Here is a 14,876-nt window from a genome sequence, read left to right as displayed (position 1 = left end):
TTCTTTTCTTTCTTTTTTTTTTTTTCTCATTACAGAAGTTGTGGGTTTACAGAACAATCATGCAAAAAATACAGGATTCCCATAAATGGAAAATATTTTACAGTTGATATAGTACTTTTTTGTAATTCTACTATTTTTTTAACAGTGGTTACATTTGTTACAATTGATGAAAGATTATTAAAGTAGTGCTATTAACTATTGTCCACAGTTTATGTAGGGATCTGGGTTCTTTTTATGCTTTCAATATTTTTGTTTTCTGTAAGACTCATCATCAGTAAAAAAGTTCCTTTGAGAAAGATGTTTGCATATATGTGCAAATACCTGGTTACTAAGAGATTAGCTAGCTCAACTTTGATACACTAATTTTCTTCAAGAGCACTCTGGTTGTGTTCCTCTCTTATTATCAATATTCTTATTAAATATCACCATCAAATCATAGCATTTCCTCCTTCTTTAAGTCTCCATGTTCCCATATTCTTCCCAGCACAGACTGGATTAAGCCTTATTTCCTTAGTGCCCATAGATGATGGGGAACATTTTCCCCATTGTATGGAGATGGTTGTTAAGTTTAATTATTTATCTAAAAACATTAATATAGTATTTACTATGTGCCATGAACTTTCTAAGTGCTATGTAAAAAAATCAACTCATTAAAACCATAAATCTCTCTGAGGAATATTATTCTCATTTTATAGATGGGGAAACTGAGGCAGAGAGAAGTAAAGCAACTTTCCCATGGCCATGTTGCTTGTAAGGAGTGAAGCCAGGATGTGAATACTAAGCTGTCACCTGCTTAGACTGATTCCTAAGGTGGAAGGATCAGGTCACTGTATCCCCAGCACCCAGCACAGTGGCTTGTAATACAGTGGGAATCAGTACATGTCTAGTAAATGAGGGATGGAGATGGATGTCTGGAACTTAGAGAGCAAGGAGAAGTCCAAGAAAATGAAGGATTTACCTTTGGGCTTAGGGTTATCATTGATAGGGAGTTATAAATTTAGGTAGCAAACTATGAATAGGGTAGAGTTCTGCAGCTCAGGAAAAGGCCACCCTTTTCCTTCCAGTAGCTGAATTAAATCTTATCTCAAAAACCTTATCTCATGAATCCACACCAAGGCAAGGCAAGTCAAATGGCAAAACCTTGATTTTAATTTTAAATTTATTTATGATTTTCAAAGAAGATTGAGGGTGGAAAGCAGTGCTTTTTTTCCTCCTGTTTTTATTCAGATCTGTCATTTTAAAATACAGTTGCCCAAAGCTGTTTGGGGAGATGGAAAAGTTTTGGTAACGGATGGAAGCGACGGTAGCACAACATTGTGAATGTAATTAACAGCACTGCATTATATATTTGAATGTGATTAAAAGGGGAAATTTTAGATTGGATATATGTGATAGAATAAAAATTTAAAAAGAAACACCATAGAACTGTACAACACAAACAGTGAACCCTAATTCAAACTATGAGCTAGAGTTAATAGCTCAAATATGATAATATCCTTTCATCAATTGTAACAAAGCTACCCCACTAATACAAAACGTTAGTAATAGAGAAAACTGTGTGTGTGAGGGGGATAAATGGGAACTCTTTATTTTCCTCATGTTTTTCTGTAAACCTATAGCTTCTTTAATTAAAAAAAAAAAGAAATTGGTAAAAAAATATTTATATCGCCATGGAAACTCAAAAAAACACCCTATGTTTGATAGGCTAACAAAGATAGGAAAATGTAATCGTTTGCCCTGGAGACTTTTCTTTTTGGCTTTGTGTTGTGTTTGTCTTTTATTTAATTTTTGGTTAGGATTAGAGAGGCAGTGCAGATTAACTAGATTCAGGGGAGAGATTGATTCTTCACTTGGTCAAATGGATGAACCTACTATGAGGAAAAACAAACTTGCAAATAACTCACTGTTGTAGCAACCCAACATTTGGAACTGTTAGAAAATAGGGGTGTGTGTGTGATGTGTGTGTGTGATGTGGGTTGGGGGCTCCGCTTCTCAAAAGCATGAAAACTGATGCGGGAAGCTAGGTCTAAATTGCTCAGTGATGGCAGGGGTGGCACCAAGGAGCAGTTGACAACTTTTCTATCCTAAGTGGCCTTTGGCAAATAACCTCCAGAATAAAACTCAAGAGGAAAAAAAAATGACATGTGGTGGCATCAGTGAACAAAGCACAATATCCCCATTCACTTCCACAGAGCAGTCTGCCACCCCAACAGACTTTCAAAACACCTTGTGAATAACCACCCTTCCAGGGTGACTAACAATTTGTGTGAGGCAAGCAGTATAGAAAGTTGATCTCATTTATTTTAGTTCTCCTCTTGTGGGATTATTGGGGTAGCTAAAAAAAGAAAATTATGGGCTGAGAAATTCTTGGACTGACTTACGGGGCTGATTTCAGGCGCCCTTGGAAATTACCACTTACCTCCCCACCCAGAGAAAGGAAGAATTTATAACAAACATGTAGAAATGAATGCTGTGTCTATCAATTACCATCCCTGTGTAACCTCTTTGGGAGAAGGTGGGCTATTAGTCGTTGCCTGGGCTGATACATTCTCTGTGCTTATTTACTTGCTATTTTAAAGTTAAAGCCAGTCCGTTTTCCAAAGTCATTAATTTCAAGCCTTGCAAGACGAGCTCAAGGATCAAAGGAAATTGTGGTGCCAGGAATCTATCATATAAGTTATCTCTGTGAAGAGACTGTCTAACAGTTTGAATCGGGGAGTGGTTTGGTTTCTACATTTAGAAGAAATAATGGTCTGGCCCCTTCAGAAAGGCAAGGTGTGTTAACTTGTTGGTGATAGGAATTTTGAGTAGGGTGCTAGGAATAACTGTTACTCGCCACCCTTGTAAATAAAGGTTAAGCGTCACCCACAGTTGAGACATAAGGTAAAGGAAATATAGAATGTAAGCTTTGTATCATTCTTGAATCTCTTGAACTTCGTAGCGGCGCTTAATGGGATTGCATAAAAGAATGTTCTTGTTCATGGGAAGTGTATACGTGGATTATAGTGTATGTTCAAGGATGTGTGCAGCTAGCTCTCATATGTTCAGAAGACAGAGCAATAGATGATGGATGATAGATAGGGAGGGAGGGAGGGAAAGAAATAGCGATGTGACAGTATGTTAAAGTTGGTGGATTGAGCTATCGGGGGAGGGGGGTCAGGGTATGATGAAATTCTTTGTATGGGGTTAGTATTGTTTTTGCAACTGTTCCTATAACTTTGAATCTATTTCAAAATGAAAAAAGAAAAAAAAAAAAGGTTAAGCGTCACCACAGACAGAGGGAAGACATACTGGGAGCTGGTAATCACGCTTGGAGGGAAGGTCTTCACCTGCAGAGCAAATATGTCTGCAAATGGTGTCATCATGATATGTTTTCCAGCTCCAAGTAAATCAGAAGGGTTTTGAGCTCCAGTAGCAGTGTGTGCTGCAGGCTTATTGGGAATAACTTCCTGTCTAAGGAGGTTGCAAGACAGGAGAGTTTATTAAGGAAGAGCCCTTCCAGGGTCTGTGCTTTTCTTTCTGGAAACTTCCAAAGCCACTGCCTTCCTAAAATGGTTTAATGCAAGTGTTCTGGAGGTCTTGTCTTTGTATCTACTCATTCTGGAATGGAATGAATCCAGGAAACCCAGACAAGGGGTTCTTAACAGTCGGACCTGCTATATTCCTTACAAACATGCTGCATTGCATTACAGAGCATAACAGCCTGGGGCTTTTACATGATCTGTGTTAATTTGCCAGTTCTGCTGGTTAAGAGCTTTTTAGTGCACTTCAGATTTTTCAGAGGATAGACCATTATTCATGAAGCAGTTCTACAAGGAAAATGTCAGAGCTTCTTTACTTAGCATGTATCCTCCAAAGGATGTGCCCCTGTTGGCATGCTTAATATTTTTTTCCAGAGAAAAAAATTTTTTGATCTCATAGACATCAACCTGTTTTTACTTTTATTTACTTTTTGTAATGGCCATCTAATTCTTGTTTCTCTTGCTATACAAGGCATAATACCAATAACTCCAGTTCTCAAATTAGAGCTTACCTGAAATGAGGACACCCAAGTTTTAGACCCAGCTTGTTTCCTGGTTTTCTGAAGGAACTTGAGAAATTCTGCAAAACCATGGAGCCTATTTTCTCTCTTGAAATATGAAATTAATAATCCTCTCCCAGCCTTTTGGAGGGGTAGCTATCAACTCAATTCAGCAAACTTACATTGAGCTTCACCTCTGTGCCAGGTACCATGGTAGATGGAATGAGGATGTGATCCAGGGAAAATCTGGCTCTGAAGATACTTTGAGGAATTTAAAAAGCTCTAGAAACAAGGAATTGTAAACCACTGAGTTGGTAGGCAAATGTGATTCCAGATTAGACCCTTCCAACCTTGCTCCCTCCAGAAACGTCTCATAAACAGCTTTGGCCCTTGTTCGTGGGGTAACCTACATGTCATTGAAAACAATGTTTATTTTGAGCTATCTGGGCTTCTTCTGACTGCAGTGCAACAAAGCCACACTGACTGACACTCACTATAAAAAGGAGGGATGAGCCTCTATATGATTCAAACAATGAATTTTATTATGTAGAAGCCTTGACTATGCAATGAGAGCTTAACATTTTCATGTAAGCCTTAAACTTCGTAAAAATTCAATTAACCAACTATTTGATTATTATTTTATGCATGCACTATTCTAGGGGCTACTGAGAGGTCAGAAATAACCCACTGACCCACCTCTCCCCACTCTCCAACGTGGTCAGATGCCTGTATTATACATTCTTGTTGTGTCCTGACTTTAGCACTTTCCACAATTGTAATACTTTTTATTAGTAGCTCATTTGTGAAACCTTCGCTTGATGCTCTATATGAGCAAGAATTGAATCTGTCTTTTTCACTGCTATATCTCCACTGCCTAATTCATCAGTGACCCTTAATATTTGTTAATGAATAAATAATATTGTTGCACTATGCATGGGTAATTGGATTGTAATGGGCATGTGGGAGACACACTATAAATATTTGTGGATTAAATGGATGAATGGCTCTAGCCTGAGGATATAAATTTGGGTCAGGGCTCTACGGTTTTCAGAAGGAGTGTTGGTCTTTGTTTTCCAGGGAATACCGACCTTGATAACATTACTCCTTTATTTTTTTTGTACTGAAAGGTCTAAAAGACCATGCATAATTTTGAAAGCAAATAATATAAGAATTAATTTCATAATAAACAAGCCAATCATATTTATTTACACTCTATTAAAAGCATCCCAGATACTGGAAATGTTTTGATTTTTTTCAATTCAATTCAATTGATTTCTTCATTTAAAGGTAGAAGCAAATATCACTTTGCTTGAAAGTCAGAAGTACCAGCTGCTAATTTACTGTCGATGCTAAGAGAGAGAGAATTCTGCAAACATACTCCCATCTTCACACCATCTATGTTTTTAACTTTTTTCGGGATGGTGAGGTCTGAGATTACACTTACAACTTCTCTGTGATGATAGGGTGCAGTGAGCCCACAGGTATGTACTTGGAAGTGTTAATTCAATGCAGTGAACATTTATTGAACATCTACTATGTGCCAGGCACTGTCCTAGGTGCTAGGAATACAAGACTGGATGAAGTAAGGAAAATTGAGCTATGGGGAATGTGGGGGGAAACAACGTTATTAAGAGAAGAAAAACACCACGGAAATGACTGATGCACAAACACACACAACAACCGAATACTGTTCCAGACTCTCAGGTATCAGAAATCTACTGATCTTGAAAATTCTGACTTTAAATAGTGAAATGCACTCAATTATTCAGAGATCCTGCAAGGTCAGAGAAACAAGATAAATTCACAATAAATGGCCAACCCACTCCTGCTGCCTTTGTGGATACACTTCTGTTTCCAATGCCCTGGAGATGGGCTCCCTGACAGAAGGGACCAGAAACCTGATTTGCAGTATAAAATTTTAAAAACCTAACCGATAATTCTCCCTGCACCCACCTCAATAGTGTGGTACTACTATTGATCCCCATTAATGATTTCGTGATTAAGGAGGACAAATTGCCTATGAATGCAAAGCAAGTTGCCGAGACCCCAGGAACACAGCTGAGCATCCTTTTCATCAGTAAGGACTGCACCTGCTGGTGTGAGTTCATTGCAGGGTCCTGAGCTCCCTTCCACAGCTGGGTGCAAGGTTTTCAGCCCTCTCTCATCCCACTCTTCAGACAACTTTTGAGAACTGACTGGTTCTGTTTCCATTTTACTCTTCTGTTACCTTTTCCAATGGGCAGTGGTCCCACCCTTACTTTTCCCCTACTTTCCAGTTTCCAGACAGTATCTCAATGAGTCTTTTGCTATAAACTAGCATATGGAAGCACAAAACTGTAGGTGATTTTCAGGCTCAAATGCATGTGGCAAGTGATGGGAGGGGGCCTTTTATCGTCCTACAGATTCCCTTTTTGGGGTGATGCCTTGGGTGCTAAGCTGGGAAGACCTCACAATGAGTGGAATTAAGAGATGATCTCTTTCTCCCATTACATAAATTTTCCTTGGGGGATCTTACTGTATATTAATATAAGGAGGTAAAAAAGTAATATCTTAAAAGCTGGTATCAGGATTTTTCTGGAGGGAACGGTCTTCAAAAATTATGCAACACCCCAAATCATGGTTGTTGGAGCTCAGCCACAAAATAAAAAAGCTTACTGAGCTGTTTCTGCATGAGAGCAGAAAGAGAATCTGCTCCTAAAAAAGGATGGGAGACAGAGAACCTCTTTGTTGCTCAGATGTGTCCCCCATCTCTCTCTCTCTAAGCCAACTCGGCAGGTGATCTCACCGCCCTCCCCCGCTACGTGGGACCTGACTCCCAGGGGGTGTAAATCTCCCTGGAAATGCAGGACATGACTCCCGGGGATGAATGTGGACCCAGCATCAAGGGATTGAGAAAATCTTCTTGAACAAAAGGGGGAAGTGGAATGAAACAAAATAAAGTTTCAGTGGCTGAAAGATTTCAAATGGAATCAAGAGGTCACTCGGGAGGTTATTCTTATGCACTATATAGATATCCCTTTTTAGGTTTTAGTGTATTGGAATAGCTAGGAGGAAATACTTGAAACTGTGGAAATGCAACCCAGTAGTCTTGATTCTTGAAGACGATTGCATAACTATGTAGCTTATAGTGTGACTGTGAAAACCTTGTGGCTCGTACTCCCTTTATCCAGCGTATGGACAGATGAGTGGAAAAATGGGGACAAAAACTAAATGAAAATAGAGTCAAATGGGGGGGGGTATGGAATCCTTTGGGTGTTTTTACTTTTATTTTTGTTCTTTTTGGAGTAAGGAAAATGTTCAAAAATAGATTGGGGTGATGAATGCACAACTATATGATGGTACTGTGAACAGTTGGTTGTACACCATGGATGATTGTATGGTATGTGAATATACCTCAATAAAGTTGAATTTAAAGTAGAAAAAGAAAGAATGGGAGAGAACACTTTGAAAAACAAGGAAGAAAAAGAGGAGGGTGGGGCAGAGAGGTGGAGAGAGGCTGGGATTCTGGGATTAGGTTTAGAGAGCAAGTGAAATTTTTTGAAAAATTAATTATATTTTTCTCTTTGAAGTTGTTCTGTGATTCTAATATAAACCCGTGGTTCTCTAAATGTGGTCTGTTTCACTGCATCACTGGGAATATAATAGAAATGCAAATTCTCAGGTCCCAACCGAGACCTACTCATTATGGAGGAGCTGCCCAGAAATCTGTGTTTTAACAACCTCCCCCTTGATTGTGATGTGGGCTAAGTTTGAGAACCACTGAGTTAGATCTTTCTTCCTATCACCCTCTACAAAGAATGGCAATGAATGTCTCTACGTTCCCAGATATTTTTGTCGTCACTATTGTTGAAATTGAAAAGGGGTCACGTTGCTCACTGAGAACCACCCAGGAGTCAGCACTTGGGGAAATAGGATTCCTAAGGGCAGAAGTGGCCATAAGGAAAGAAATCCTCCTGGAATTGGCAGAAATGTTTGGAATTTCCCAGAGTGAGGACTATGCGGAACCTGGAAGTTTTCTCTGTGTTTTGAGGTGCAGGGAAGATTCACCTGTCATGTTGCTGTAATAAGCTCACTTTCTATCCCTCCAGGTTACTACTTCATGTCCCTCCTCATTACCGGTTCTCAAAGATGACTTTGCTTTACATGTCACTGAGAAAAGAAAATCAATGAAATGGCCACCATTACCTCCATCTTCCATCGCATCTAGAAAACCTGCACCTCCACCCATCTTCTCCTACTTGGCTTCTGTCCCAATGGGGGGTGGTTGTGTCCGCCTAGCCCTCCTGCAGGACCCTGGGATCCCATCACTCCTTAAGCCAGTGGCTCTCAACCTCGGCTGAAAGAATTATCTGCAGAACTTTTAAAATAATCCTGAAAGCCAGGCTACACACCAGACCAATTTCATCAGAATCTTCAGGGCGGGGCCGACTGAGGCATCAGTTTTTTTATAGCTCCCCTGGTGTTCTAACACATAGACAAGGTTATGAAACTCTCTCTGGGCAGTAAACTCTTTTTTCCTGGTTCATTTCCATCACCTTAAAATCATATCCGTGCCCTTGGATTTTTAAAAATACCGTCTTCTTACAATAGGCTACTTCCCCCATATCCCTCCGTCTCAGTCTCCTTAGCTGATTCCTTCTCTACTCGATCTTTTTAATGCTGGTGTAACTTGATAGTATATTCTCTTTCCTTCTTTATCTGTATTTTCCCTCTATGTGCAGATAATTCCCAAATTTCCATCTCTGATCTTCATCTCCAGATTCATCCGGGTGTCTACGTTTCATTTTTGCTGGGATATGTACAGTTATTTCCAACTTAACATTTTCAAAATCTTAGTTTACTTCCAAAACACCACTCCCTTCAGTGTTTTTTCTCTCTCTAAATGACACCCCATCAACCCAGTTGCAAAATGCCTTATATCTAGTTGAAGAGAACATAAGATGACTACAAGCACACAGGAGTGTGCTTGGAATTGCACATGACTCAGCTAACATCTCATGTCACTATTAACCTTGAACATCTGTCTCTTATTTAGTGGTGTTGGGTACAAAATGATGGATGTGGGTGGCTGGGGAGTATAGGATTAGCTTCCCACCATCTGCCAACAATATTGGGACAGATAATTCAAAGAAAAGGTCAGTAGGATCTAGGTGAATGTCACATATGAGTAGAAATCATTGTTGTCTACTTCTGTCTGTATCCAGTTCAGATCAATCTGGATCCAATGTGACTCTGACAAACAAGGGTCATTCAAAATCAGCAGTAATACAGATGACTCCTTTTGAAAGACATTAGAGAATAATGCAAATGGGGTAGAATGATATAAGTCTCCTGCCCTTCTCAGCTTTCATGTATTTCATGGTCTTATTTCCTGAGATGTGAAAGCAGGCCCTCCCCCATCAGTGCTGCTACAGTATTTTTATGCACCTCTGGAATTTAAAAATCATCTGCATACCAAATATGGGAGCAGGGAGGGTGGGTGTGGAAAGGAAGAAATGGGAATGGGGAGAAAATCTGTGTGTGACTGAGTTTTTGAACTGAATTGATAGACAAATTGTGGACCTTGGCTGAATTTATTTGGATATGACTAGATTAAGTTTCTGCTGCAGAGAGGAGGACCCAAAATAGCAGTATAAATTAGGTATTATATTAAAATAAAGTTACATGTTTGCACAGCCAGAGTTATGGCTTGTGAAATCTGCATCCAATAGGCATATAAACAAATTTATGGGGTCTTTAAGGTATTCATGCTTTCGGTTGTTGAATTAAGGACATGGAGAAACTAGCTCCAGTGCAGACACAGTTGATTTGATTCTGTTTTCTAAAATCAGAGCCAAGGATCCTAACAGTTTTGAAAGTCAAGTTTAATTAATCTTTTTTGTTTGTTTGTTTACACAGCCATAGAATACACAGAGACTATAGCATTAACATATAGCTCCACAATCAACTAATTGTGCAATTTTTGGCACTCTTTGATTAATTCTTGAAATAAATGTATAGCAGCATTAACTTCACATATGCAGCCTTTATCTTCAGAAACACTGGAGATAGATTTGTCTTTCTCTCTCTCTTAATCATTAAAAAGAGTATATGTAGGAGAGGGAAACGCCTTCTAGAATAATTCTGCTACTCCTCCAAAAACAGATACATTGGAAATATGTGAATTATTATTTTTTTCATGAGGAAAACACATTCCCACTCCTTACCTTCACACCAAGGATTGAAGAGAATGTACGTATCCGTTTCTGGGTTCCGGCTGGTGCGGATTATACCGTAGGGGGTCCAGACAGCAACATACATGCGGAATTTCCCCACAATGCACTCTGGGGAAGACTGGATGGACAGACGGACAGACCTGTCCTCTCTCATGATGACCTTGGCCCCCCACTTTCCTCTCTGTAGCTCTGAGACGACAGGAACAGGAATGTAAGTCCCCTTGTTTTCCTGGGGGTAGCGGCCTATGAGAAGAAAGATCAGATGGTGTTGAGTAGACTTGGCAAACCACTCTCGTTCTCACTCTGTCCTCTTAGGGTGGACGGGGGTACTTCCCCACTAGATGTGGAATCCTAAGACTTAGATTCAAATTTTGCTCCTGATACCAATTAGCTATTTGATTCTACTCAATTTCATTAAGTTCTTTGATGCTGAGCTTTGTCATGTCTACACACACAAGCACACACACAAGAATTACAATACATATGGGGATTTTTGGTTGGTTGGTTAGCCAATGAATTCAGATAAGCTGCAGAAACACCAATCTTGGGTGCACAAACAAAAACAGGGTTTATAGGGTACTGTGAAGTTATCATTATCCCAAATTCTGCCCTTTACAGGTTAGAATTGGGTTTTTTTTGGATAGAAGTAATTTTAGTTTTTATTTCTTTGGAATATAATTTCTTTATTTGCTATGGTGTTACCTGGAATGCGTTTATAGTTGTAAGCTGTCTATTTGCAACTACTATCATATTCAACCCAAATATGTGTTTATCACCAATCCTGGTAGCGAATTATGATTTTATCATAGGTAATGGTTAAGAGTTCAGGCACCAGAGGCAATTTATGTGGGTTTAAATCTTGGCTCTGTTACTCCTTACCCTTTCAACCCTGACATGTTACTTTAACCTTTAAAAATCCCTATTTCTTCCCTTTTACTCATTAGTAAATGAGGATAATAGATGAAATAACACATGCAAAATAATTAAGGGCACTGGATATCAGAAATCATATGAATTATAAATTCATTATATAATGAATACTTAATAGTTTTTAGCTGTTATTTTAATGTTTAAGAGTAAATATCAGGGCAATTTACCCTACTTACAAAACTTTATGTAAAGCTCTCTCAAGGAAAATCTTATTTCTTTCATTGTTGACATTTTGAACCAAATGTTTATTTCATAATGTCAACCTCAAAACCGAATTTTACCAATGGTTCCTGAAAATCAAGGTTTTCACAGTGTAGAAAGTGAACCTCACAGCTCTCTTTAACTCTTTAACCCTTGTCTCCCTGCATACAGGATAATCAAGTGCATAGATATTAAACTGGAGCAAATCTTTCATTTACAAACTTTTCCAAAGTGTAATAGACATTTATTTCTTCTGACTTGAAAAAAAAAGATAACAAATCAGACAAGTCTGGAAATTATTTTGGTAAGAAGAAGAAGAAACTTCAAGGGAAAAATAATTACTTCTATTGTTTTATATAAAACATGCAGATGATACCACTTTAAAACAAACAAATAGGGAGAATCTATTAGATGATGGCTACGTGAGACAGGACAAAAAAACACCTCTGTGAAAAATACTAGAAAAAAGCCAGAAAGTGACTCAGAACACCAATTCCAGTGATGCACCAGCCAGACAAGGTCTGCTAAATCCACAGGGACCGTGCACTTGGTGAAACCGGGAGTCTGTGTTCGGAAATGAGTGAGTGAGTCAGCTGAATGCCCGGTGGCCACTCTGCGGTGTGGGGAAACCATGGGTTGGCATTTGGAGGTGGACTAGTTCTTTTTTTAAAAAAAACCCAAAAGTGGCTGCAGATACGGCAGCAAGAACCGCATAGTGAAGTGTGGCAGGAACGGGCTGGGTGAATGCCTTAATATCTGGAGTGGAAGACAGCCTTTTGTACACTCACTGCTAATTGTCTCAGAGCGAGAAAGATAGAGGTTAGCCAAAAGGGGAAAAAAAACACACCTCTTGCAGCCATCTTCACAGCGGGCTGGGAACTCTCCTGCCCAGTGTAGGCACGCGCCAGAGACGCGCCAAGGGACCCAGTGTGACAGAAAGTGTTTCCAGCAGCACGAGCACATGCCACAATATCGGGCATGGACAATAGCCTTTAGTGCACCCACAGCTAATTGTCCCAGAGCTGGGAAGGCCAAGCTGTGTGAAAAGGGGGAAATTAACATGCCCCATTCAGCCATCCTTACAGCAGGCTGGGAATGCCCCTGCATGGCCTGGCGGGCCAGAACTTCCCTTGAGGGACAGCACTCACTTGTAATGTAGCACAGCCTTCCCTCAGCAGGGGCCCTAAGAAGGGCATGGCAGGGAAGAGGGACCCACTCAGAAATCCCAGGGACCATATGCCAATAGCAAGGACTTGTGGGTCAGTGGCAGAGACAATCAGTGGCAAGACCAAACTGAAGGTTTGGACTCTTGGAACAGCTTTAAATCTCCAGGAACACCTGGGAGGTTTGATTATTAAAGCGGCCCTGCCTCCCTAACTGCTCAGACACTCGCCCCATGTTCAGGGTGGACAGCACCAACAACACACCCAAACTTGGTGCACCAATTGAACCCCACAAGAATCAGACCCCCACACACCACAAAGACAAAGTTGGGGAGAACTGACTTGAGGGGAATAGGTGACTCGCAGACGCCATCTGCTGGTTAGTCAGAAGAAGTGTACACCACCAAGCTGTAGATCTGACAAATTAGAGACTGGTGTTTCAATAATCTTTCATATCCTAAAAGAACCCTATCAAGCAAAGCAAATGCCAAGAGGCCAAAAACAACAGAAAATCTTAAAGCATATGATAAAACCAGATGATATAGAGAACCCAAACCCAAACACCCAAATCAAAAGATCAGAGGAGACAGTACTTGGAGCAATTAATCAAAGAACTAAGGACAAACCACGAGAGCATGACACAGGATATAAAGGACATGAAAAAGAGCATGGCACAGGATCTAAAGGACATGAAGAAGACCCTAGAAGAGCATAAAGAAGAAATTTCAAAGGTAAATAAAAAAATAGATGATCTTATGGAAATAAAAGAAACTGTTGATCAAATTAAAAAGAGTCTGGATACCCATAGTACAAGACTAGAGGAAGCTGAGCAATGACTCAGCAACCTCAAGAAACACAGAACAGAAAACGAAAGAACAAAAGAAAGAATGGACAAAAAAATCAGAAAAATTGAAACAGATCTCAGGAATACGATAGATAAAATAAAACGTCCAAATTTAAGACTCATTGGTGTCCCAGAATGAGAAGAGAAGGGTAAAGTTCTAGAAAGAGTATTCAAAGAAATTGTTGGGGAAAACTTCCCAAACCTTCTACAAAATGTAAACACACAAAGCATAAATGCCCAGTGAACTCCAAATAGAACAAATCCAAATAAACCCACTCCAAGACATATTCTGATCAGACTGTCAAATACTGAAGAGAAAGAGCAAGTTCTGAAAGCAGCAAGAGAAAAGCAATTCACCATATACAAAGGAAACAACATAAGACTAAGTAGTGACTACTCAGAGGCCACCATGGAGAAGGCAGTGGCATGACATATTTAAAATTCTGAGAGAGAAAAATTTCCAACCAAGAATACTTTATCCAGCAAAACTCTCCTTCGAATTTGAGGGAGAGCTTAAATTTTTCACAAACAAACAAATGTTGAGAGATTTTGCTAATAAAAGACCTGACCTACTTCAGATACTAAAGGGAGCCCTACCAACAGAGAAACAAAGAAAGGAGGGAGAGATATAGAGAAATTTAACAGACATATATAGAACATTACATCCCAAATCACCAGGACACACATTTTTCTCTAATGATCATGGAACTTTCTTCAGAATAGACCATATGCTGGGACATAAAACAAGCCTTAATAAATTTTAAAAAATTGAGTTTATTCAAACCACATTCTCTGACCACAATGGAATACAAATAGAAGTCAATAACCATCAGAGACTTAGAAAATTCACAAACAACTGGAGGTTGAAACTGAGGGGGAGATGAAAACATTCCCAGATAATCAAAAGCTGAGGGACTTCATCACCAGTAGATCAGTCCTATAAGAATTGCTAAAGGGAATTGTGCAGGCTGAAAGGAAGGGACACTAAACAACCAACTGAAACCACATGAAGAAATAAAGATTTCCAGTAAAGATCACGTGGTAAATATAAATACCAATACTACTGTATTTTTCATTTGTAACTCCACTATTTACTTCCTACAGGACCTAAAAGACATAAAGTGTAATGATAAATCAGTGGTTTTGGACTCAATGTAAAATATATAATTTTTGACAAGATCTACATAATGGTGGGGGAATGGAGGAGTATAGGAACATAGTTTATGTGTCCTATTGAAGTTAAGTTGTTATCAAAGAAAACAAGATTGTTATAGATTTAAGATGTTAAATTTAAGCCCCATGGTAACACAAAGAAAGTATCGGAGAATATGATCATAGAGATGAAAAGTAGAGTATGGGTTATGAGAAGTGGGGGAAGGGGCAATGGGGAGTTAATAAGAAATGAGTGTAGGGTTTCTGTTTGGGGTGAGGGGAAATTTCTAGTAATGGATGGTGGGAAGGTGATGGCATTGCGACAATGTGAATGTGATTAATCCCACTAA

The 14,876-nt window shown here is 39.4% G+C and overlaps 1 protein-coding gene across 1 annotated transcript in view; it reads right to left on the bottom strand.

The window, feature by feature from the left end:
* F13A1 (coagulation factor XIII A chain) overlaps nt 1-14,876 on the bottom strand; it is a 194,560-nt gene that overhangs the window by 130,065 nt on the left and 49,619 nt on the right. The window contains 1 exon segment of the mRNA XM_037844511.1: nt 10,228-10,479. Coding sequence (XP_037700439.1) covers nt 10,228-10,479 — 252 coding nt within the window.

This window comes from Choloepus didactylus, chromosome 7 (genome assembly GCF_015220235.1).
Source record: "Choloepus didactylus isolate mChoDid1 chromosome 7, mChoDid1.pri, whole genome shotgun sequence".
NCBI lineage: Eukaryota > Metazoa > Chordata > Mammalia > Pilosa > Megalonychidae > Choloepus > Choloepus didactylus.
Note: the sequence above shows the minus strand (reverse complement) of the source record. Positions and strands in the feature narration are given on the sequence as shown.